Raw genomic sequence first — 24613 nt, forward strand, 5'->3', positions numbered from 1 at the left:
GAGGGGTGGGCAAGGATTTGAGTTGGGGTAGTTTGTTCTGTGACATTAAGGAAAAAGGTAGCGTGTGGAAAGCACTTGCACTGGCTGAAAGATTGATAATTGTTTTTAATCTTTGAGGACGGAAATGCTGAGAAGAGGTATAGGGTACCTGTTGAGAGAAAACTGTAAACAACATCAACCCCCAGGCAGCATTTAATGGTACATTTACCTATCTCATACTTACGTCAAAGTTCCAAGTAAAATTTATCAGGATACATACATGTCACCACATACAACCCTGAGATTCCTTTTCTGTGGGCGTACTTAGCAAATCTTTTGAAGAGTAACTGTAAACAGGATCTGTAAACTATAAACGAGCGAGGCAAATGCAGATAATAAATAAATAGCAATAAATAACAAGTTTGAAATAACAGGATAAAAGAGTCCTTAAATGAGTGTAGTTATTCCCTGTTGTTCAAGTGCTGATGGCTGAGGGGTAGTAACTGTTTTTGAACCTGGTGGTGTGAGTCCTGAGGCTCCTGTACCTTCTACCTGATGGCAGCAATGAGAAAAGAGCCTGGCCTGGGTGGTGAGGATCTTTAATGATGGATGCTGCTTTTCTACGACATCGTTTCATGTGGATGTGCTCCAGCCCAAGATCAGCAAAGCCAGATCAAAAAGAGCAGAGATCACAGTTGCTTTGTGATCCTGGTCTCAGCCTGTCACCGCTGTAATCTCATCCCTGCAAACTCTCCACGACAATTAACATCTAATCACCAGAATTCGGAAATGTGGTGATTGAAATCCAAATGCAATGTGGCTAAAAGATTATAACAGGGACATTTCCTCTGTGTGGGAATGGATTTTCCATTAGCAAAGGATTTAAAAGTGATTGATTTAGAGACAGTGGGTACTTTGATGAATAGAATCTATTCTGTTTAGTAAAAACAAGAAAGATAGCTGAAGCTATGTGGACTGGTATAAACTTTCAAATAAAAACTTAATTAAAACATGAATAACATACCTTTAGGATACTGTTAACTGGTTCTCTCAGACTTCAGTCAAGGTGTATGATGTGAGCAATGCACTTGGTGTGTGATAATGATACACATCATCTCTCTGCTGTCTTGGGAGTGAGCTTAGAACTAGCAAATACTGTCAGTTTAATAGGCCTTGTTGGAGGAAGCCGTCAATCCCAGGCGATCATGGGTTTGCCCCTCTGGTGGTCTGTGTCCTCTCTAGGGTGCAAGCCTGGGTGGGAAGATTTGAAGAACCAGCTACTGCCCATGCAGTGGGTTCCCCTCTCCGCATCACTGATGTAGTCCAAGGAAAGGGCAGGCGCCGATACAGTTTGGCACCAGTGTCGTCGCAGAGGTTGCCTGAGTGAAGTTGTAACCAGCATCAAACTGCCTTAGGGAACCCGGCTCCAGATTTCTTCCTCGCGGTTTACTCTCGAAGCCTTTCCCACGGGTGGGTATAGCCGCAAGGCAGCGGAGGTTTAAAAGCAGAATTTTCCTTTTCCTTGGCGGCCTGCCGTCCAAGGCTGATGAGCCCCACCTGCCCAATTAATAGGCCTAGTCTACTCCAAATGCATCTCCTGAGTCTTGGAACTCTACGACCTGAGAGGTAAATTGGTAAATTGATTTATTTTTGTACTGGGGTACAGAGGAAAACTTGTTTTTGCATGCCATCATTTCATTATCACAAGGTCGCTGAGATAGTACAAGGACAAAGACAGCATGTGCTTGGAGGCACCACCACCTTCAGATTCCCCTTCAAATCACACGCCACTATAAACTGCAAATATTTATCTTATCGTTATTTATGGACACACAGTGTGAACTAGGCCCATCTGGCCCTTCGAGCCTTGCTGACCAGCAACCCACTCATTTAATCCTAAAATAATCACAGGACAATTTACTATGACCAATTAACCTGTTAACCAGTTCGTCTTTAGACTGTGAGAGGAAACCAGAGCACCTGGAGGAAACCCACACGGTCAAGGGAAGAGCGTACAAACTCCTCACAGGCAGCGGTGGGAATTGAACCCAAGTCGACTGTGTTGTAAAACGTTCTACTAACCGCTATACCCAAATATATTGTTGCTGCTTCATCTTTGCTAGCTGGCTGGCGGCGTGGTGGCATCAGCGCCAGACTTTGGAGCGAAGGCTCCCGAGTTCGAATCCAGCCGGCTCCCTTGCACGCTTTCCATTCGTGCTGGGCTGAGCGTCGAGCTAGCAACTCGGCCTCGTAAAAACAAGAAAGCCTGCTAAAAAAACGCTGTCACGACGACATCCTGATGACTCCACTCAGAGTTAAGGGCTTTCTTCTTCTTCTTCATCTTTGCTGGGCCTAAACCTTGGAAATCCCCGTGCCATGAGAGTACCTTCACAAGAAGGCTGCATTTCAATGAGGCAGCCCACTGCCATCTTTCAAGTTCAAAGTTCAAAGTAAATTTAGTATCAAACTACATATATGTCACCATCTACAACGCTGAGGTTAATTTTCTCGCATTTACACAATAGAATTTTATGAAAAACTATGCATAAACAGACGAAGACTGACAAACAACCGGTGTGCAAAAGAAGGCAAACTGTGCAAATAAAAATAATACTAAGAACACGAGTTGTGAAGGTATTGAACACAAGTCTGTAGATTATAGACACAAAGTGCACTGCAGATGCTGGGATCAAAGCAACACGTACAACACACTGGAGGAACTCAGCAGGTCGGACGGCATCCGTGGAAACGAGCAGTCAACGTTTCAAGCCGAGACCCTTCCTCGGGACTGAAGAGGGAGGGGGTAAGGGCACCTACCAGCCTTCTCCTTCCCACCCTTCCCCCACCTTCTTTATGGGGCCCCTGCCCCCTCCCTCTTCAGTCCTGACGAAGGGTCTCGGCCCGAAACATTGACTGCTCGTTTCCACAGATGTTGCCCGACCTGCTGAGTTCCTCCAGCTTGTCGTACATGTAGGTTATAGAATCAGTTCAGAACAGAAATTGTCCATGCTGATTCAAGAGCCTATTGGTTTAGGGTAATAACTGTTCCTGAACCTGGTGAGTGGGGCCTAAAGTTCTGTAGTTCCTCCCCGATGGTAGTGATGAGAAAAGGGCACAGCCTGGATGGTGAGAGTCTTTGATGATGGATGCAGTTTCCTCATGACAGCACTCCATGTGAATGTTCTCAGTGGCGGAGAGAGCTTTTGCTGTGATGGGCTTGGCTGTATCTACCACTTTCAATATAGACATTTTTGTTCCTGGGCTTTGGTGTTTCCATCGCAGACTGTCAACGGCATTCAGGGACAGTCAGGATGGCTTAGGTGGGAACATACAGATGTCATGGTCCCTTCTGACAATCGCCCACCTGGCTATTTACCTCAGGAATTGGGCCTCAATCACCTCATTTAGTTCCAATCATTCCCAGGTTCCACTGACTACAAGCACCTGCTTTCCATCAGCAAATGCAGTATAAAAACCCTGTGAGCCAGTTTGTTGGTTGACTCTGGTGTGAGTAACCTTGATTCATGGTTCTTGGGACCGCCAGTTCTAGGTCTAGCATTGCTCCTGGATACCGACTCCATGCTTGCTATGCTAATAATGCCTCCTGACTCTGCCTCCATGCCCGTGTTCCTGCACTTGGGTTTGTCCACCGCCTTGCTTGTGTAACAACAGATCTTGAAAGTATAAAATTAATCCTAACCTCACTCCTCAGCATGTCCTCACCTAAAAATGAGGGCAAGACCATGCTGAAAAGAATACAATACAGATGTTGTCCATGGAGCCAGATGCACCTTCCAATGCTGCATTACACAAGGCCATAAAATGGAACAGGAAAAGAGAACAGATACTGGAGTCAATCAGCTGGCCCCAAGGCATTTGTGCAGGCAAAGGTAATGCTAGCATTTTCTGGATACTCAGAGATTTGACAAGAAGTCATGGGCTCAGATCTTAGCTTTCTCTCTTGAATACAGTCTGGACTGTGATTGTAAAGAGTCTTTGGTGGGTTATACTGGGGCTAAGTGGATGGGCCAGGGCTTGGTATGAGGATTGTGAAAGAATGAGGTCATATGGGACAGAAAAACAGAGAGGAGGAGTGGTTATTAAATGGTGAGAGTTTGAAAGATATGAGCATTCAAGGACTTTGGTGTTCCTTGCACGCTCATCATTGAGAGGTTGGTTAGCACACATCAAATGTCAGGGAAAAAGAAAAGTAAAGAGATCTTGCTACAGCTACACAGGGCCCTGGTGAGACCACATGTGGAACTTTTTTGCGCAGGTAGAATCTTCCTGCCTAATGAATGATAAGCAACACACACAAAATGCTGGAGGAATTGAGCAAGTTAGGCAGCATCTATTGAAATTCTTCAGGATGTTCTGAAGAAGTCTCTTGGCCTGAAACATTGACTGTTTATTCATTTCCATAGATGCTACCTGACTTGCTGAGTTCCTTCAGCATTTTGTGTGTGTTGCTTTGAATTTCCAGCATTTTCAGACTTTCTAGTGTTTATAATGAAGGATAACGTGAATTCTGGAGGGGTTGAAGTGAGGGTTCAATCGACTAATTCCTGGAGTTGCTGGTTCATTATATGAGAGACTGAGCAGTCTATGCCTGAACTCTGTTGAATTTGAAGTGAGAGATGATCTCATGGAAATGTACTCTGGTTACTCTTTTGGAATTATAATTGGTTTATTGCTGTCACATGTACCCAGATAGAGTTTGTCTTGCATACATTTCATACAAATCAGATCATTACACAGTGCCTTGGGGTAGAACAAAGTAAAGCAATAGCAGAATGCAGAATAAAGTCTCACAGCTTCAGAAAAGATGCAGTCCATGTAAACAACAAAGTACAGAGGAGTTGTCGGGTAGGTTTTTTTTTACACAGAGTGGTGAGTGCATGGAATGGGCTGCTGGCGATGGTTGTGGAGGCGGATACGATAGGGTCTTTTAAGAGACTCCTGGACAGGTGCATGGACCTCAGAAAAATAGAGGGCTGTGGGTAACCTTGGGTAATGTCTAAGTTAAGGACATGTTCGGCACAGCTTTGTGGGCCGAAGGGCCTGTATTGTGTTGTAGGTTTTCTGTGTTTTTATTTGTGAGGTAGATTGCAAGGTCAGGAGTCCATCTTATCATACTAGTGGACCGTTTCATAATCTTGTAACCTATTTCTTACATCCTTTTGATCTGATGAGTGTTTCCTGTCATTTTAGTTCTGTGTGTGAGATGAACAAGTTGCTTCCCTCTCAGCTGGAACCTGCCGTATACAGCAGATGTACCTGCCCGCCCCTTCCCTTCGATGGGAGCTCAGTGAGACCCTCTCTCACTGCTCCCCCTCTGTGATCTCTGCTGTTATTAGACTCTTCCAGTGCTCACCCAGACTCGATCCCCCTCCCCCACCTTTTTATTCTGGCTTCTTCCCCTTCCTTTCCGGCCCTGATGAAGGGTTTCAACCTGAAACGTCAACTGTTTGTTCCTCCCGATGGATGCTGCCCGACTGCTGAGTTCCGCTAGCATTTTGTGCTTTTGTCGCTCCACACCGGAAGCATTACTTGGCTCGTGCTTGCGTGTTTCAGCCCACAACGTGTAATTAGAGTCACAGAGGCAAGAAGTCAGAATTGTGCACCTTCGCTTCCTCGCCTGTAGTCAGTCATGGCCCACCCCTCAGTTGTTTCAGCCTTTTCCTCCCTGGACGGCTTTGGCCACCTGTCCTTGTGTCTTCTCGTTGTGTGACTGGTTTTTCACCTCTAGTTTTGCTCCGATCCACGACTGTTTAATGTCATTTCCTTTATGCTCGTGTAAAGGAGAACAAATTAATTGTTACTCCAGATCCAGTGCAGCACAAAGAAATGAGGCATTTTTAGACATTTTACTACATCCAAGGAGTTTTGAGAGGGCTAGAGCCTCGACAATTGGATAAGACGTGGATCCATGTCACCTGTGGCCACTGACCAGCCGATCATTCATCTCTGAATATTCCTCCCTTGTCTCCTGGCTAGTGGTTCTCCCTCAGTCAAACACACACATGGTTTATCAGACTCTCTGGCCATTATTAGTTTGAGTTAACTGCATTTTGCATTGCTATTGTATTTTTCCAGTGGCAACAGCGCAAAAGTATTGCACATACATTTGAGTTAATGGAGATTGTTCTATTTTGTCCTTTCTTTGAACCCACGCTGAAAAAAATAATTGTTGTCACTTTGCAATATGAATCTGTACTACTTCAGTGCTTGGCTTCCTCCTCCTGATTTCTCCTGACACCCAGTTATTGCAGTAGTCCATCTCCATTGAAAACCGATCTTCTGTACCACACCTCAAACCCCTCTGAAACTACATTATTCCACTCACCGTATGCCCTACTCCCCTGCTAGAACTCTCCTGTTTGATTTCCTAGACTCTGTTACTCCCCTGCTAGAACTCTCCTGTTTGATTTCCTAGACTCTGTTACTCTGCTCTATTACACAAGATCGGAGCCGGTCTGGGCCACTCATTACAATCACGGCTGCTCTGCCCCAGACTTCCAGCTCCGCCTCGGTACCACTTCCCTATAGCCCTCAATTCCCAGAACTTCCAAAACTTTTTTTTCCCTCCTCTTTAAAATACTTCTAATGACTTAACCTCTACACCCTTCAGGGTACAGATTTCAAGAGATTCATCACTGTCTGAGAAAAGGTAATTCCTACACACCTTGATTTTAAATTACCACCCCATTATCGAGTAACCAGCCCCTCCTAGACTAATTCACATCTCGACATCCACCCTTGTATATACATTGTTTCAATCAAATCACGCCTCATCCTTCTAAATCCGAAATAATACAGTTCCAACTCTTCAGCCACTCATGAGAGAGGAATCCTCTCATTTCAGTAATTAACCTGGCTAATCTCTAATGCCAATAAATAATTTCTTAAATAAGGGGACCACAATGGAGCACAGTACTGCATGTGTGGCCTCACCAATCCCCAGTACAATTATAAAAAATACTTCTCTATGTCTAACCTCTAAGCCCTTTGTAATAAAGACCAATATTGCATTTATCTTTATAACCACATCCCCGCAAAATATTTCTGATTCATGCACAAGAAATTTAGATCCCTCTTGTATTTCACTCATTTGCAATTTCTCTCCATTTAGATAATAGCCTGCCTTTAAATCCTCGTACTGAAATGTGTGACCTCACATTTTCTCTCATTAAATCCTATTCACCAAATTTCTTTACCACTTACTTCATAACTTGTTGCAAATTCCAAACATACTCATCATATCATGCCTTTTGCTGGCACATTTGGATACCTCACACTCTGCCCTCAATCCCTCCTCCGGATCATTGAGGGCACTCCACTAGCTTCATCCTTCCAGTCTGAAAAATTCCTATTTATTCTGACTCTGTCTTCTAACTTTCTGACTATCAGTCTTCAGCCTATTCACACTTCCCTCAAGACCATGAACTCATATCTTCCCCTGTGGAATTGTAATATCTCTTCTAAGTTCCCTCTATGCTCAATGTCACCTGTCTCTACAACACACTCCCTACACTGCCTCTGTGCCTCCCTCACTATGGAGCTAACACAGTTTTATTCTACCACCATTCAGTATATTCTATTTGTGTTGGAATCAGAAAGTTTGCTCATTGTAACTGGCTACTCCTGACTAAGCCCTTTCAAGTTCATGGGATATGATGGACCACCACCATCATTTCAGCTAACCTCTGGTAGCTCAGCAGAGGCTGTTGATTGAATGGGAGACTTCTGGACCGTTAGAACACTATAACGTAGAATGTTCACAATTTATCAAACACTAGTTGACAGAGGAAGGATGGAGCACAAGCATTTAGTACATACGACAGAAAAAGGAAGTGTGTTGTGACGAGGGGTCTTGATCAGACATGGTTGAGGCTCCTGCTTATTAAAGTCCAACCACTAGGTTTTCGACCTGCAATGCTATGCGGTAGGTATTTCATTATTAGCAATTTTCTGTAAAGCGCTATGCCACGCCGGAAAGCATGTTTTGGCTTCGGCTAAGATAAGGATTCGTTGTCCAACTCAGGAACGTGAGTCAGCCAATCGGGATCGTGGGGAAGAGTTTTCAGAAGGACAGTAGTCTGGTTTGGGGGGGTGGGGGTTCTTTTTGGTGGGAGCTGTGAGAGGACAGTAGTCTGGTTTGGGGGGGTGGGGGTTCTTTTCGGTGGGAGCTGTGAGAGGACAGTAGTCTGGTTTGGAGGGGTGGGGGTTCTTTTTGGTGGGAGCTGTGAGAGGACAGTAGTCTGGTTTGGGGGGGTGGGGGTTCTTTTTGGTGGGAGCTGTGAGAGGACAGTAGTCTGGTTTGGGGGGGGTGGGGGTTCTTTTTGGTGGGAGCTGTGAGAGGACAGTAGTCTGGTTTGGGGGGGTGGGGGTTCTTTTTGGTGGGAGCTGTGAGAGGACAGTAGTCTGGTTTGGGGGGGTGGGGGTTCTTTTCGGTGGGAGCTGTGAGAGGACAGTAGTCTGGTTTGGAGGGGTGGGGGTTCTTTTTGGTGGGAGCTGTGAGAGGACAGTAGTCTGGTTTGGGGGGGGTGGGGGTTCTTTTTGGTGGGAGCTGTGAGAGGACAGTAGTCTGGTTTGGGGGGGTGGGGGTTCTTTTTGGTGGGAGCTGTGAGAGGACAGTAGTCTGGTTTGGAGGGGTGGGGGTTCTTTTTGGTGGGAGCTGTGAGAGGACAGTAGTCTGGTTTGGGGGGGTGGGGGTTCTTTTTGGTGGGAGCTGTGAGAGGACAGTAGGGAAGAAGGGTGAGGATGCCGTCCCTGTTGCACAAGGTGCTTTGTGCAGATGAATGGCTCCATGGAGGGAGGGCTAAGACTCCCAGGGGAAGAGCCTATTGGTTCGAGACGGATTTTGAGCAAAGATCGGAAGGTGGTGTGGTCTTTCACGCAGACCATGGGTCCAGCATGTGACTGAAAAGCTCAAACTTGCACATTTGAACTGGGTTAACTGGAATGGCCCTTTTATTTCTTTCTCCCTTTCCTTTTTCTTACTAACTGTTCAATAAAGCTGAAATTTGCAAGCGTACTGTCTTTATAGCATTATGCGGTGTACAATTTGTTATTTCTTGCTGACCGTCAATTGTGTATGAGCAGAGCTTCTATAGCATTTGCCCAAACCGGAGTTCCATCAGTCAAACATCCAACATCGGTTTAATGGGACCCAGATCGTACCAACCCTAGATGTAAGCTGGCTTCCTCACCGCTGAGGCCAGTGGCTGTTAGCGGAGCTGGCTAACAAGCCTGGGGAGCGGGCTTCATACCTCACCTTCTTAGGTGATTCAATATTATACTTTATGTTTGTAGCCCTCCTATGGAAGACCTTGAGCCATTTCAAGTTCAAGTGCAGATTAATTGCCATTCAACATGAATACAGACCAACTGAACAACGTTTCTCTGGTCTTCCTCTGATATGTCAGAAGTGGCGTTTCAATGGAAGTTGGTATTAACCCAGTCAAGCTGTTCCAAATAGCAAAAGGATTCAATGCAGTAGAAACTTCCTGTCAAAAAAGATTCAAGGATTCATTTATTATCGGAGTACACAACTCTGTAATCCTCCTCCTCCAGATAGCCACAAAAGCAAGAAAGAAAAGAACAGCAGCGTGATCATCAACCCCCCAAGTCCCTCGTCCCCGCACAAAGAACGAACAAAATCGGAACAAGCACACTGGGTCTCCCTGTCATGCACTTTATGACTATCTCTACCACACACTCCTCACACCAGCTCAGCGCCTCTCCCACTACGGAGCTGGCACAGTTTTCTTTTACCGCCGTTCGTTGCATTCTATTTGTGTCGGGAATGGAAAGTTTGCTGGCTTCCTGCGATGACACAATGCAAAGCTAGTTGGAGCTGGGCCAAATCAGGAGGATGTTTTCCGCAGAAGGAGTAGTGGAAGCTCGGAAGCCTGTATGGGTACCGGGAGTTTGGGAAATCTCATGGTTTCATTGGGTAGACAAGAGTGGATTAAGGATGAGTGTATTGGCCTGGAAGACAGATCAGATACGATTTAGTGAATGACAGGACAAGCTCCAGAAGCTGAGTGGGCGGCGCTATTCCTGGTGTTCCTATAACAATATTAACAATATGCCTCAGCTCCCTGAATTCAACACAAGAGATTCTGCAGATGCTGGAATTCCCAGAGCAACAGACACAAAATGCTGGAGGAACTCAGCAGATTAGGTAATATTTACAGAAGTGAATAAACAGTGGACATTTCGGGCCAAGACCCTTCAGCGGGTCTGAAAAGGAAGGGGGAAAGTGCCAGAATAAAAAGGTGGGGGAAAGGAGGACACGCTGGAAGGTGATCGGTGAAGCCAGGTGGGTGGGGGAGGGAGGGCAAAGTAAGAAGCTGAGAGATAATAGGTGGAAAAGCCAAAGGGCTGGAGAAAAAGGAATCTGATGGGAGAGGAGAGTGGACCATGGGAGAAAGGTAAGGAGGGGGAGCTCCAGGGGGAGGTGATAGGCAGGGAGGCAGGAGAGGAGAAGAGGTAAGAGGCTAGAGTGGGGAACAGAAGAAGATGGAAGGGGGAGGGGGAAATTACAGGAATTCATCCAAACTTTTTTAACTGAAAGAAAATGTAAAGATAAGATGGCATATCAGTACAAAACCATAAGGGAATTTGAAGCTTAGTGTCCTGAGACTCTGCTGATGCCATCATTTCTCTTCGCTACAGATTCTGATGGTCTGTCCAGCCCCACAAACCTGAGCCTCAGCTTGTCTGAGGGCGATGAGCATCTGGACAGGTTGCAGCAGGTGGAGATTGCAAGGACCATGCCGATGTCTCAGTGGAAGGCGGGTACTGTACAGGCCTGGCTGGAGGTTGTCATGGCGATGCCAATGTACATCAAGTCTTGCACGGAGAATGTCAAAAGTGGAAAGGTAAGGGAACAATCCCCGTATCAGTCATTGTGAAATTCTTCCACAATCCACTGTGTTGGGTTCCAACGCAGTGAGGCAACTTTATGTGAGACAAATACCAATTGCACCCAAAACCAAAGGTATGACGCCTGGGCCTTGAAGATCAGGTCAGGACATCAAGGGTCAGCAACTCAGTTGGGAAGTGAGGGTTGCAGGAGTAATCCCATCCGCATGAGAAGTATCAGGACGGAGTCCAGGTGTGATGAGGGGAGAGCGTTAATCATTTTTTGAGATGTGGGAATTGCTGGCAAGATCAATATTTATGTATTTCCCTTCATTAAGAGAGATTTGAAATTCAACTACACAGAGTGGGACTGGAATCACATATAGTCCAGATTAGGTGTAGATGGAGGAGATTTCCTCTGCTGAAAATGGTTAGTCAACCAGGCAGGATCTTGCAGTTATTTTTCAGGCCAAGAGCTGTTTTGCACAATCCAGAGATTTGAACCTGGGCCTCTGGATAAACAGGTCAGTAGCAACAGCTCCACATGTCTCAAACAACATCAAAGTTAAAGGGGTACAGGGGAAGGGGCATCGCGTGGCAAAAGGGAGAGGGGTGGCGATTGGAACTCAAGGCCAGTTAAGGTGCGTTCCCTCGGACTAATGCAGAAGGTGGTCTCAATTGCCGACTTTCGTGAAAGAGATTCAGCTTTACAGGGGTCTTCCACATGACGTCACCATGAAAATCTAAGGACCTTTGTACACAACTGTGGAAAATGCATGGAAGAGCTGGAACAAACGTGACAAACTGCAGACAGGCACAAGGCACAGTTCTTAATTTTGCTCCATACTGAAAGGTTGCACGAGGTGAGTGGATTAGGCAACATGTCCAAGTGATGTTCACAATGGCCAATCTACACAAAGCACTGAAATCACTTGCCTTGGCCAATCCAACGGCACCTCCAAATCCATTACCTCTATCATCATTAAAGACATGGGATCAGAGGGATAGTGTTCTGAGGTTTAAACAATGATCTTGTGCAGTTTGAAAGGGAAGATCGCCTCTTCCTGAGAATGTGGTGCTTGGGAACACCACTAACTGCAGATTCCTCTTCAAACTGAGCACTATTCTGACTTGGAAAATATCTTGTCCTTCAATGGGGTTGTGTTGGAACACCTGTCCCAGCTGGAGGAGCATCTTCCCGATAGAACTACAGTTGTACATACTGTGGCTCACCACTACTTTCCCAGTTATGAACAGGGGTAGACCAGCATCGCCTTGATTCTGAAAAAGTTTTAAAAAGTTTTGAGGATTATTCCTGGAAATGCAATTAAAGTATTGAACATATGGGTGAGAATGCTGTACAGCTAGGAATAGAAATTAGTCCTTGGTTGTTGGTGTTAAACATCAGTATTCTCTCTCGCCAGCATTTGACCCAGTTCACTGTGCTGAAACGAGAGGAATACAACGTATGAGTCAGTCGAGCCACCCTAGTGTAAGTGACTTTGGAGAGGTTTCTCCTCTTGGACTCATTTAACTGCAGGGACGGAGCAGGAGTGATTGTTAATTAAGCATGAATAGTCTGGGATCACCCTAAAGACCTTCCATATCTGAATCTAAATGAGGACCGTATACATATCTGAACCATTGTCACATTTTGCATTGAACATCCAGTTCATCACCTCCCAGATTATATAAAGGCCCGTGATTAAAAATCCTCATACAAATTCCCATTCTGTCTGTGATGCTGAAGACTCTTTTCTCCCCTCTCTCTCCTCATTACGTTTGCCAGTCTCTGGCCCGGTGATTGACGGGCCTGCTGCAGTGGCAGTGGGAAAGAAGCCTTTGGGTTCCTTTGCCTCCAGCAGCCGTCCTTTGTGTCCCGGGAGAGCGGGGGATTAATAAGCCATTGGCGCAGAAGGTAGCCTTCAGGAGCTGCTCCCATTACCTTCAATACGGAGGGAGCTTTCTGTAGAGTCTGAACAATTTAAAGCAATGTTTGGTATTTTATTGCAGCAGTTCTGTTGCCAAGGCAATTTAAATGTTCCAATATCCTATATCCTGTCCATTTAATCACTCAGCCAGTACTCATTAACACCAGAACATTTACTGTAAAGACTGCTTTCCTTTCACATACTTACATATGTCACACCCTTGTTTAAGTACTTCAGTGAAACCTTATGAGTCACATTATCTTTTAAATGATATTTTGACATTAGCTTATAAATGATATTTCTACACTGAGATAGAAATATGGAATGAAGGAGCTATTAAGAAACATGATAATGTTCCATTTAGTCTCGGAATGGCTCCTGTTGCTGTAAGCATAGCAGCCTTGTCCAGTTCTCTGATATTGGTGAGTTCTATTGAAGAGGCAGAGGGACTTTGCTGTTATTTTAAACAGAAAGCCTCAATATCAAAGCAAACACACTGGACCCAGCTTTGACGTCTCTCAGGGGGCCACAGTTTGGAACGGGACTATAGTCTCCAGGAAGGTAGTTTTTTCTTTAAACCAAATAAACCATTCATAATAGAAAAATATTTACAAGAATAAGCCATTCTTTACATTCTCTACATTCAACATGAATGCTATCAGTGCTATTGCATTACATTCCTACACATCCATAGCACCTCCACCACTCGTGTGGCTCCCTCGGGCGGTATCCCTATTACAATAACTGAGGGGCTTCCTTCCCCCAACCTGGCCCAGTAGGAGAAGAGCCCTACACTGGTCCTTCCCAACCAAACCCTTGCTTCAGTGCGTCCCTAAGCACGTCCTTGTGTAGTCTGGAGTGTGCCAATTGGCAGCATTCCTCCACAGGCATCTCAATGCACTGGCAGTCCAGTAGGGCGTTTTTCACCAAGCGCAGACAGAGTGTTCTCAGGAGTCTAGACGAATGAAAGGAGATTGCATTGGAGGGGAAAAAATAAACCTTCTGTGAGGATGCGGAATGTTTGCTTTGGACGAGGATTTCAGAATCAGAGGTCACCGTCTCAGAATAAGGGGCAGCCTCTTGAGATTCAGATGAGCACAGCGAATCTTCGGAATTCTCTTCCCTGGATCACTATGGAGGCTCAGGCCAAGATGGATCGATGGATTTGTGCTTATTATGGAGGGACAGAGGGAGAGTGTATTCTGAGGCCTAAGCAATGTCAGCCATGGCCTTGAGCAGTTTGAAAGGGAAGATGGCCTCTGCCTGCTCCTGCTTGTTGTGCAGGTTGGAATTGTGACCACAATGGCCACTGATAATCTCCAAAGTAAATGGACACCCCGATCTGCTTAAATTCCCAGTCAATCGCCTGTCGTTCTGAACATATGGTAAAGGAAGGACTGCAGTTTTTATCATGGCTCATCACCTGAGTGTATTCCAGAGAATCGTGGTCAAGTACTACACCACAGAAACAGGCCCTTTGGCCCATCTTGATTATGGCAACCTGGCCACCTACCTGGTCCAATCTACCTTCACCTGGACCGTCGGCCTCCACACCCCCTCTCATCCATAGTTTAAAGTGGGGAACATAGCAGTCAAGGCAAGATAATAATGATGCTGATGACCAATGAGTATTGGCTGGAAGGCTAGGGACACCGGACCCTCTTTGAAGCAGTGTTACTGAGTCTTTTACATCAATTTTACATCTCCAGCTGAGAACAGCATCTCCAGTGATGTAACAGTTGCTCTGTACAGTGGAGATAATTGTGTTTGAGTTGATACAGTTGGACTTGAGCATCAAGCTATGACCAGAACATGAAATACTTGAGACAGGAAATCAAAACCACATATTTAGCCATGTCCAAGCTCCAGTATCCTGCAGTGGCCCAATAGATGGGCTCCTATGCAGCAGAAACTGGCTTGACCCTTTGGTGGGACACAGTGATTCATGGTGTACGTCAGAGAGAGAGAGAAAAATCTGAACACTTCCCATCTCTGCTCCAACCCCCGTCTTTTCTCATATTCGGGAACTCACGCAGCCAACAGCTAAGGGTTACCGAAGATTGAAGGGACGGGATGAGCGGGCACTGTGAATTGCACTTCATCTTCAACTGTTTCTCTGCCATGTATGGTCGTTAGTTATTGAGACCCCTGGAGTTGACTGAAGGTCACCGGCTGTGAGGGGGATTCTGGTAGTAAGACCACATCGAGCTCAGATATTCATCTCCCGTGGATTGTAGGGCGGAGGGGTGGTGCTGATCTCCATGCTGAGGTACTTGTGTGGGAAATGGGATCCTACTAAGTGTGGATGAAGTAAGTAGGAAGAGTACAGAGGAGAGGAAATGTGGAGTAGAACATCAAGACCTTTATAGCACTGAGCTCAGTGTCAGTTTTACTGTTTTACTTAACTATAAATGGACTTCAACCAGTAATCCTTGTTTCAACCCGTTACTGCTTGAGACCACCCCAACCCCTCACTCACTGGGGCTGTGATCAGCCCAGTCCCTCAGTGAGGGGCAGGGGACCACCTTAAACCCATGCCCTATCAGTGTAAGTGGCCTTGTAATCCCTAACTTATTAGAATTGACCCCCTAAACCCCTCCCTCACTGGAAGTGACTATTCCAATCCCTCACTCACTGAGGGTAATCACCCCAACCCCTCACTCTGAGGAAGTTTCTTCTCCAATCCCTCACTCGCTGAGGGTTATCACCCCCAACCCCTCCCTCACTGGCAGTGACTAATCCAATCCCTCACTCAGTGAGGGTAATCACCCCCAACCCCTCACTCTATGGGAGCGGGAGTGCCTTCTCAAATCCCTCACTCTTCAGGAGTGACCACCCCAACACCTTACTGGGATTGCACCCACTCGACCCCTCATCAAGGTTGGTACTCCCATACGCCCCTTTCATGCCAGCTAGACTGGGAGCTGCTTATAGCTAAGATTATCCCACCCCCTCACCCTGGGAGCCAGCACTAAGCCAACCCTTCTTTCAGAGGGTCTGGGATATCCCATCTCCTCACTCTTCACAGCAGAGGCCACCGAAACCCCCACCATGGGATAGAGACCACATCTTAAGTAAAATGGTTGGAACTAAAGCTGTACTCTACTCACTGAGGGCCAAGTCTACCCACACCCTTCAGTGACAGGAGGCTGAAGCTGATCTGATATCCTACAGTCTTCCTGAAAGGAATATAGATATAGTCTATTTTTCCAGACAGCACTTGCACTGAGAGTTCCTGCTGATTGTTTTAACATTTCCAGAATATAAACCCAGTGTAATCAGACTGAGATCAGTGTAAATAATCAGAGCCCAAGGGATGGTTGAACCTGCAGTGGGTTCCATCATTATGTTTTACATCCTTCATTATGTATGAAAATTAATGTTGGAATTCTTTAAGCCACCGTTTATACAGATTAGTCTCAAAGTACGTTTACAAGGTAATAATAAGAGGCTTTTCACTTCTGAAGGCCTTAAGAGCAGAAGGTAAAGTTTTATCTCATGGTGAGGAGAGACTATGCCGAATGGTTGGAAAACCGCCAGGGCTACGACATGGAGCCCTGCTGCAGCTGAGGATTTGTTCATTAGTTAACAGCCAGCCTGCAGTCAGTGTAAGCGCAAGGGCCGGAGTTGTGTTGATACGTTTCAGGGTGCGGGGCTTGGGAGGTCAGTCTGAACTGTGCGCACGGGTAGAATCCAGTTCGTCACTTATATTGATGTTTCCCCGGCTGGTTGTGCCGAGATCGGGAAATACGATTCTTTTGCCCCAGGTTCCGGGAAGATTCGAGGCCTCCACAGACAGGTGAAACAGATGTAGTTTGGTGAATGATAACGGCATTAGACTTGGAGAAGGAAGAAGGAGCTAACTCTAACCCCGGTTAAATATCTGTCCTACAATTGAGATAATTGGTACAGATTTTATTTGAATCCAGTGTCACTGCCAAGGCCAGCATTTATTGTAAATCCCTTTTGCCCCTGAATTGATATCTTCATAGCCATTCTCAGTGATTAGCTTAGAGTCAAATGCATTGATGAACCTGGACTACCTATCGCTCTCTGTGTAAAACAAAACTTACCCCACATAATTCTGTTAAACTTCGTGTCTTTTACCATCTTTGGTAACTTGCCTCAATGACTATCATCCAGTAGTACTCAAATCGAAGTGCTTCAAGAGGTTCCTCGTGAAGCATATCAATTCCTCCCTGAGGAGTGACCTGGACCATTTCCAATTTGCCCACTGTTACAGCAGGTCAACAGTAGATGCCATTTCATTGGCTCATCACTCAGCTCTCGGTCACCTGATCAATGAAAATGCTTACGTCAGGATGCTATCCATTGACTACAGGTCAGCATTCAGTACTAACATCCCCTCAAAACTCATCATTAAGCTCCAAAACCTAGAGATCAGAGGCAGAATCAGAATTAGGTTTAATATCACTGGCATATATCATGAAATTTGTTGACCTCAATACCTCCCTGTGCAACTGGATCTTCAATTTCCTCACTTGCAAATCCCAGTTAGTGAAGATTGGCAACAACATCTCTTTTACGCTCACCATCAACACAGGTGCATCACAAGGCTGACTTACTCAAATTACATTTGGCTAAGTACAGCTCCAGTACTGCACTTAAGTTTGCTGGCAACACCACTATTGTTGGCCAAATCAAAGGTGATGATGAATATCGGAGGAGGGAGATTGAAAATCTGGTTGAGTGGTTCCACAACAACAAACCCTCACTCAGCATCAGCAAAACCTAAGAGCTGATTGTCGACTATAAGAGGAAGAAGCTGGAAGCCCGTGAGCCAGTCGTCATTAGGAGATCAGAGATGGAGAGGTTCAGAAGCTTTAAATTCTTTGGCATTAACATATCAATGGATTTATCCTGAAATCAACACATAACTTGCACAACTCCCTTGTCAGTCGGGTTTGGCAGAACATCTCCTCCACAATCTCCATCAGCACAGGACCACCATGGGGATGTGTGCTTAGCCCCCTGCTCTACTTGCTTTACACTTATGACTGTGCGGCTAAGCACAGCTCCATCACCAGATACCAGTTTGCTGATGACACCACTGTTGTGGGCCACATCAAAGGTGGTGATGAATCAGATAGAAAATTTAGCTGAGTGGTGTATTAGCAACAACCTCTCACTCAATGTCAATACAACCAAGGAACTGATTGTGGACTTTGGGAAACCAGAGGTCCATGAGCCACTACTCATCAGAGGATCAGAGGTGGAGAGGGTCAGCAACTTTAAATTCCTGGCTGTTACCATCTCAGAGGACCTGTCCTTGACCCATCATATAAATATAATTGCAAAGAAAGCACACCAGCACCTCTACTTCCTCAGGAGTCTGTAGAAGTTTGGCATGTCATCAAAAATGTTGGCAAATTTCAATAGATGTGTGGTAGAAAGTGTGCTGACTGGCTGCATTATTGCCTGGTTTGGGAACACCAATACCTTTGAGCAGAGAGTCCTACAAAAGGTAATGGATTCGGCCCAGTACATCACAGGTAAAACCCTCCCAACCACCTAGCACATCTACATGAGACATTGACATAGAAAAGCAGCATCCATCGTCAAAGATCCTCACCACCCAGGCCATGCTCTTTTCTCACTGCTGCCATCAGGCAGAAGGTACAGGTGCCTCAGGACTCACACCACCAGGTTCAAGAACAGTTACTACCCCTTAGCCATCAGGCTCTTGAACAAAAGGGGATAACTACACTCATTCTATTTCCGTGTTCCCACAACCGATGGTCTCACTTTAAGGTCTCTTTATTTTGTTATTTCATGTTCGTTATTTATTGCTATTTGTTTATATCTGTATTTGCACAATTTGTTGTTCATTGATCCTGTTTATAGTTACTGTTCTATAGATTTACTAAGTATGCCCACAGGAGAAATAATTTCAATGTTGTATGTGGTGACATGTATGTACTCTGAAAATAAATTGCACTTTGAACGTTGAACTTGAAGTGTCATCACAAAGAAGAAACTGTTGACTTCCCAAGTTTCCGGTCAAGATGGCACCAGTGAACAATGATTCCTCTGTCAACATTTTCCAGAGAGTCAATTATTTCAGTTTTTCTCCGCCTTCCACTTATTCTTTTTATCTTCATTGTGGTTCGGAAACTGTTGGAGCCCTGTGATTTACAGTTTGGAGTTCAATCGAGTGATCTAGCGCTTTGCTGTCGCCAAGAAAATTCCAGGAGAGGACTGCAAGCACGAGTTGTTTTGAGCAGAAGATCAGAGATGGGGCGCAGGGCCATGGTTGACTCCATTTCTCACCAACTGAAGCTTCGAGGAAGATTGAAACATTGAGGCGAATGTGGAGGAGGCCAGGTCAGTGGTCCCTCTTCACGGGAGGTCAGGTCAGTGATCCCTCTTCACGGGAGGTCAGGTCAGTGATCCCTCTCCACGGGAGGTCAGGTCAGTGGTCACTCTTCACGGGAGGCCACATCAGGCCAGAGGTCAAGAGGCCACGTTATGCTGGAAGTCACTCCACACAGAAGGACTGATTCGAGCTGTCGCTCTCCTCAATGCTGACTGAGGCTGCTCTTGAAATTCCGAAACACGTGTGATTATCGGTGTGGACTGTAGTCTTGTATTAGCCTCCTTCAGCTTTCTGTTGTTGGTGACTGGCGGGTGGGCGATGTGTTACTCTTTTGCTGGAGGGAGAGGTTGAAGATTGTCGGTCTGATGTTCTTGTTGGTGGTTTTCCATGTGAGTAGCCTGTTAGGTTTTCGTGTGCAAGAGAGGGGTTGGCAGTTTGAATTGTCACTGTTCATTTTTGCATGGGAGGGTTTTGAGTTTAGGGATTTGATGTTTTAGCTGCCTTCCAGGTGAGCAATCTGCTAGATTTTGTGTGAGGGAGGGGTTGGGGGGGGGTTGAGGTTTGTGAGTTTTGTTTCTTTTTCTGGTGTTCCTGTGGCTATCTGGAGAAGACGAATTGCAGAGTTGTATTCTGCATACATACTTCGATAATAAAATGAACCTTTGAAACAACATTACCTCTGAATTCTCAGAAGTTTACTTTAACATCCACAAATGCCCAGTGAAGAGTATCCTAACCAGTTGTATCATACCTGGTATGGAAACACCAGTGCCCAGGAACAGAAAAGACGACAGAAAGTGGTGGACACAGCCCAGTCCATCCCAGACAAAACCCTCTGCACCCCTGAGTAAATTTACATGAAACGCTTACACAAGAAAGCAGCGACCATCGTCAAAGGCTCCTGAATCAGTGTGGCTCTCACCAGTACTCTGAACTGATTCCATGACCCACATACTCACTTCCAGGGGCTCTTTATAACTCATAATCTCAGTGTTATTTTGACTTGTCCATGGTTGCTTGTCAGTCATTGTTTATGTAATTGTTCTGTAAATGCCTGCAAGGAAATGAATCTCAAGGTGACGTAAGCGTATTTGGATAGTGAATTTACTTTGAACTTACTGCTTAATCCTCCAGTGTTTCAATGGAGAACCCGCCACCACGATTACTAAAGTGCAACCCAACTACAACTACTTGCTCACCCAACCCATCTGCTTAGCAGCCCTCCCCACCCACCAGGATCCCTTCACCCAGGACCCCTCGACTTCAGACACTAACCTATCTCCTCACTTTGTATTATTGTGATTTCCATTGTCAGCTGGAGTGAGGTACTCGGAATCTGGGTAGATGAAGAAGAATCCAAACTACTGTTCTGCACAATACATGAGAGCACAGACCCATTACTTGTCGTAAGAGAGCTCTTCAGTCTAATTCCACTTTCCATCACTTGGTCTTTATCCCTAGTGCTCAAGGCCCTTCCAGTATGTAGACACAAGAGACTGAAGGTGCTGGAATTGGGAGCAACATAAAATGAACTGGAAGATCTCAGAGGGTCAGGCAGCATCTGTGGAAGAAAATGGACAGTTGATATTTTGGGTTCAGATCCTTACATAGAAAGAAAAAGGGGAGAAAGTCAATATAAAAAGCTGGAGGGAGGGCCGGAACAAGAGCAGGCATATGATCGGTGGATCCAAGTGAGGGAGTGATAGGCATAAGAGAGTGGGAATGATATCAGAGGCCGGGAAGTGAAAATGGACTGAAGATGATGGAATCTGATGGGGGAGGACAAAGTGACTGGGTGATGGTCAGATGGAGAAGGTGGGGGGAGGGGAAAGACATTGGGTGATGTGAGTCAGTTGGATTAGGAGGAGAGTGAATAAAGAAAAATAGTGGGAAAGGGACAAAGGGGCAGCGGTTAATGCAAGCTGGATGCAGCCCAGGCGGAATACAAGATGTTTTCCTGCTAACTGTCATTTGGACGTGACCTGGCAGTGGAGGAGCCCGTGGACAGATGTGTCAGTGTGGGCGTGCAAGGTGGATTCAAAACAGCTGGCCACTGGGAGATACTGGCTGGCTGGACTAATGGAGCAGAACTGATTTCATTTGTGTGGCCTTCACTGGAAAAGAGTGGGATGAAGAGGAATTTCTGTCCCCAGTGGTGGGCACATGAGCAAGATGGGTCCACTCTTGGCGAGTTCTCGACTGCTGTCCAATCAAAGTACATCAGTGTCATCACGGACAGAGGAACACTCAGAATCCAGAGCGGTAGAGCCATCTGCTGGAGGGTGCTGGGAACTCCAGCTGCCTGTGACTGCGGTGAAGAAGGCAGTTCAAATGAGTTTGTGCTCTTCCCCTACCCTCTGCCTCCTTACTTTCCAGTCCTGATGATAGGTCTTGCCCCGAGACATTGACTGTTTATTCCCTAAATGCTGCCTACCTGTGTAGGCCAAACCCTGCATTCACTTTTGTAACATTCTTTATCATTGTGGCTCTTTTGAATAAAGACTCAATATTCTTCGACTTTCACCACTGGCAGGTTAAGGCCTCACCCAGAGACACGATGGGGAATTGAAATGGTTGGTTGAGAATGCACAGTACCACACTAAGTGCAATGTGGTAAATTCCACTGTTCCAGCTCTTTCATTTAGATAACTGATTCCCTAATCCAACTGAGTTCTTGGGATTAATTAATTAACCAAGTGTCCTCTTCACTCCATTCTAACAACACATTTTTGGACTGTTGGTTCTATCCAATAGGAAGCCCAAGTTCCTTCTAATTGGCCAAACTTGGGCTCTGTTGTTCACTGCACTTCATGTTCCAGCTCTTCTCCAGCCACTACCTACCCATGGATCTGTCCAAATGTCAGTCCAGACCCCACTCCATAATGCAGTTCATAGCTGATCCAGATCAATGACAGGGGCGTGGCCCAGACTCCAGCGCTCCAGACCAATATCTCTGCTCCAACCCACTTTCCATGATCTGGTCCAGCCTATTCCAATCCACTGTCCTTAATCCAAACCAGAGCCCATTCCTAACGTCTGTACCTGATCTGATCCATACGCCAGTCTAGACCATTGCCCTTTGTCTGATCCAGATTCCATTCCAGACCACTGTGCTTGACCCAGTCTAGGTTCCGCACCATGACCACAGTCTGAGCCCAAATCAAAACGCAGTTCTGTTCACTTTTTTTTCCTAAAGCTTGCTCCTTTCTGTCACAGGTCCTGTTGAGCCTGAATGACGAAGACTTGGAGGTGGGCCTGGGGGTGAACAGCTCGATGCACCGGCGAAAGCTGCGGCTGGCGATTGAGGACTACCGCGAGGCAGAGTATGGAAAGGGGTGAGCAGCATCCCTGAGATACTGGTGAACCTTGGCCAACCAGGGGCGCCCCAGAGCCACCCGACCCCAGAATTCTAGCACAGGCCTTGATCTGGGATCAGAGTGGAAGTAGGACGTGCTAGTCAGTGCCCTCAGTGAGACACCTTCACCTCATGTGCCAACTCTCCTTTGGTTGGCAAGTTGTTGGCACTTGTTCTCCCTTTTTTCAATATTGTGAGAACTTCTAGTCCTCAAAACACATTAATTCTGCATCCTGTCCTCTTAGATAAAGTACAAGGAACTGGTTTATGGGTAAATGTGACATTTGGGACCTGATGACTGAGCTGACTGACTGGTGATATTGGAGATGAGCCTTCCTCGGTTAACCTATGGTATTGGGCCCAAGTGCAGTTGCCCTAGAAGGTTAGATGGAGAGCAATAGACACAGGGGTATGGAGCTTGAGGACCAGGTGCCTGTTGTAGAAGTCTGGAGCAACAAACAATCTGCTGGAAGGACTCAACTTGTCAACCCCCATCAGTGGGAGGAAAAGGATTGAACACTCCAGATCATCCCCCTCTGTGGCTGAATGAAGAAAACTTTGCTGTAGAAACACAACTGGCAGGCCCCAGCCGTACATAAACTGAGAGTCCCGTCTGTGCTTTGGCTCGTGAGGATCTACAAAAGCCCTGCCTTCAGTGTGAGCACACATCTCAGAAGAGGTAGGTTCAGACAGGCTTCTTGTTGCACTTGCAGGTGACGTGCTGAGCGATGATGACCGCACAGACGGTACACTGACAAAAAAATAACAGATTATGTGGCCATTACCACAGCAGTGATTGGGGGGGAGCTTGCTGAGTGCAAATTGGCTGTTGTGTTTCCTACATACTCCAAGTACAGCACTGTAGGATGTCCCGAAAGGCACGTATTAAACACAGTTCTTTCTTTCCTTTGGTAAACAGCCTGAGTCAGTCTTAGATATTTTACCCTACCATTCAAAGCAGTTAAGGCTAATCTGTGACCTAACGTATACCCTTCATAATTTTAGTTCAGAAAAGAGATGGCCCCCTTGGTCCTCCGACCTACGACTATCACTGCCCTCACCTCCCATCATCACAGTGACTGCTCCAGGGTATTTGTGGCACCAAATTCTATGAGCTCTCACTCCCAGAAGTAAATGAAGGACCTATACACAAACCTAGGGATCAATTGACATCACTGTCCGCACTGCCGTGCAGTACAATGTGAGTCAGACAAATCTCTGATGAGACTTTACCCATAACCCCTGAGGGAGGCAGCCGATTGGAAGAGTTGATAAAAATCTCAGAGCTCTTTACCCTTTGAAAGCATCCTAACTCTCAGTGTGTGTCAGTGAGACTAATTCACCATCGGCAGTAATTGCGGCAGAGCTGTCTGAGCTGTTATTCTCTCTGCAGGTTGTCCAGGGCCTCAGAGCTGGACCATCACTGGGTTGCCAAGGCATGGTTGAACGATGTGGGCCTCCTGCAGTACTCACAGGCTTTCCATAACCACCTTATCGACGGCCGAATGCTGAACTCACTGACAAAACGGGATCTGGAAAAATACCTGAATGTGTCGAAGAAATTTCATCAGATTAGTATCCTGCTTGGCATTGAGCTGTTTCGACAGTGGGACTTTGACAGAGAGGTGAGAATGGGAACTGCCAAAAACCATTGAATATCTTCATGCGTTCACAGACAAGCACATTGTATACACATTCACATACACAGAAATGCACAACACATTCACGCACACCGACAAAGCAATTATATACCCATATACACAAAATATATTCACACATCCAACAACACTTCAGCAGTGTGTGCACACACGCCATCCCCCCCACCCCCACTGGCACACACAAGATAGGTGGAGGGGCAGCTAGTGTTGAGGAAGTAGGAAGTCTGCAAGACAGGCAGATTAGAAGAATGGGCAAAGAAGTGGCAGTGTCAGGAAGTTTATGGCCATGAACTTTGGTAGAAGGGAATAAAGGTGTAGACTATTTTCTAAATGGTTCAGAAATCAGAGGTGAAAAGGGAGTCCTTGTGCAGGATTCCCTGAAAGTTAACTCACAGATTGAGTCGGTGGTGAGGAAGGCAAATGCAATGTTAGCATTCATTTCAAGAGGACTAGAATATAGAAGCGATGGTGTAATGCTGAG

General features: G+C 46.0%; 1 protein-coding gene across 4 annotated transcripts in view; it reads left to right on the forward strand.

Annotated features, from left to right (window-relative positions):
* LOC140718273 (kazrin-like) overlaps positions 1-24613 on the forward strand; it is a 713538-nt gene that overhangs the window by 634302 nt on the left and 54623 nt on the right. For all 4 annotated transcript variants that reach the window (XM_073031791.1, XM_073031792.1, XM_073031793.1 and 1 more), the window contains 3 exons: positions 10663-10868; positions 22336-22454; positions 23868-24099. In XM_073031791.1, the coding sequence (XP_072887892.1) occupies positions 10663-10868; positions 22336-22454; positions 23868-24099 (557 nt within the window). The remainder of the gene's footprint in view (positions 1-10662; positions 10869-22335; positions 22455-23867; positions 24100-24613) is intronic.

Source organism: Hemitrygon akajei, chromosome 29 (assembly GCF_048418815.1).
Source record: "Hemitrygon akajei chromosome 29, sHemAka1.3, whole genome shotgun sequence".
NCBI lineage: Eukaryota > Metazoa > Chordata > Chondrichthyes > Myliobatiformes > Dasyatidae > Hemitrygon > Hemitrygon akajei.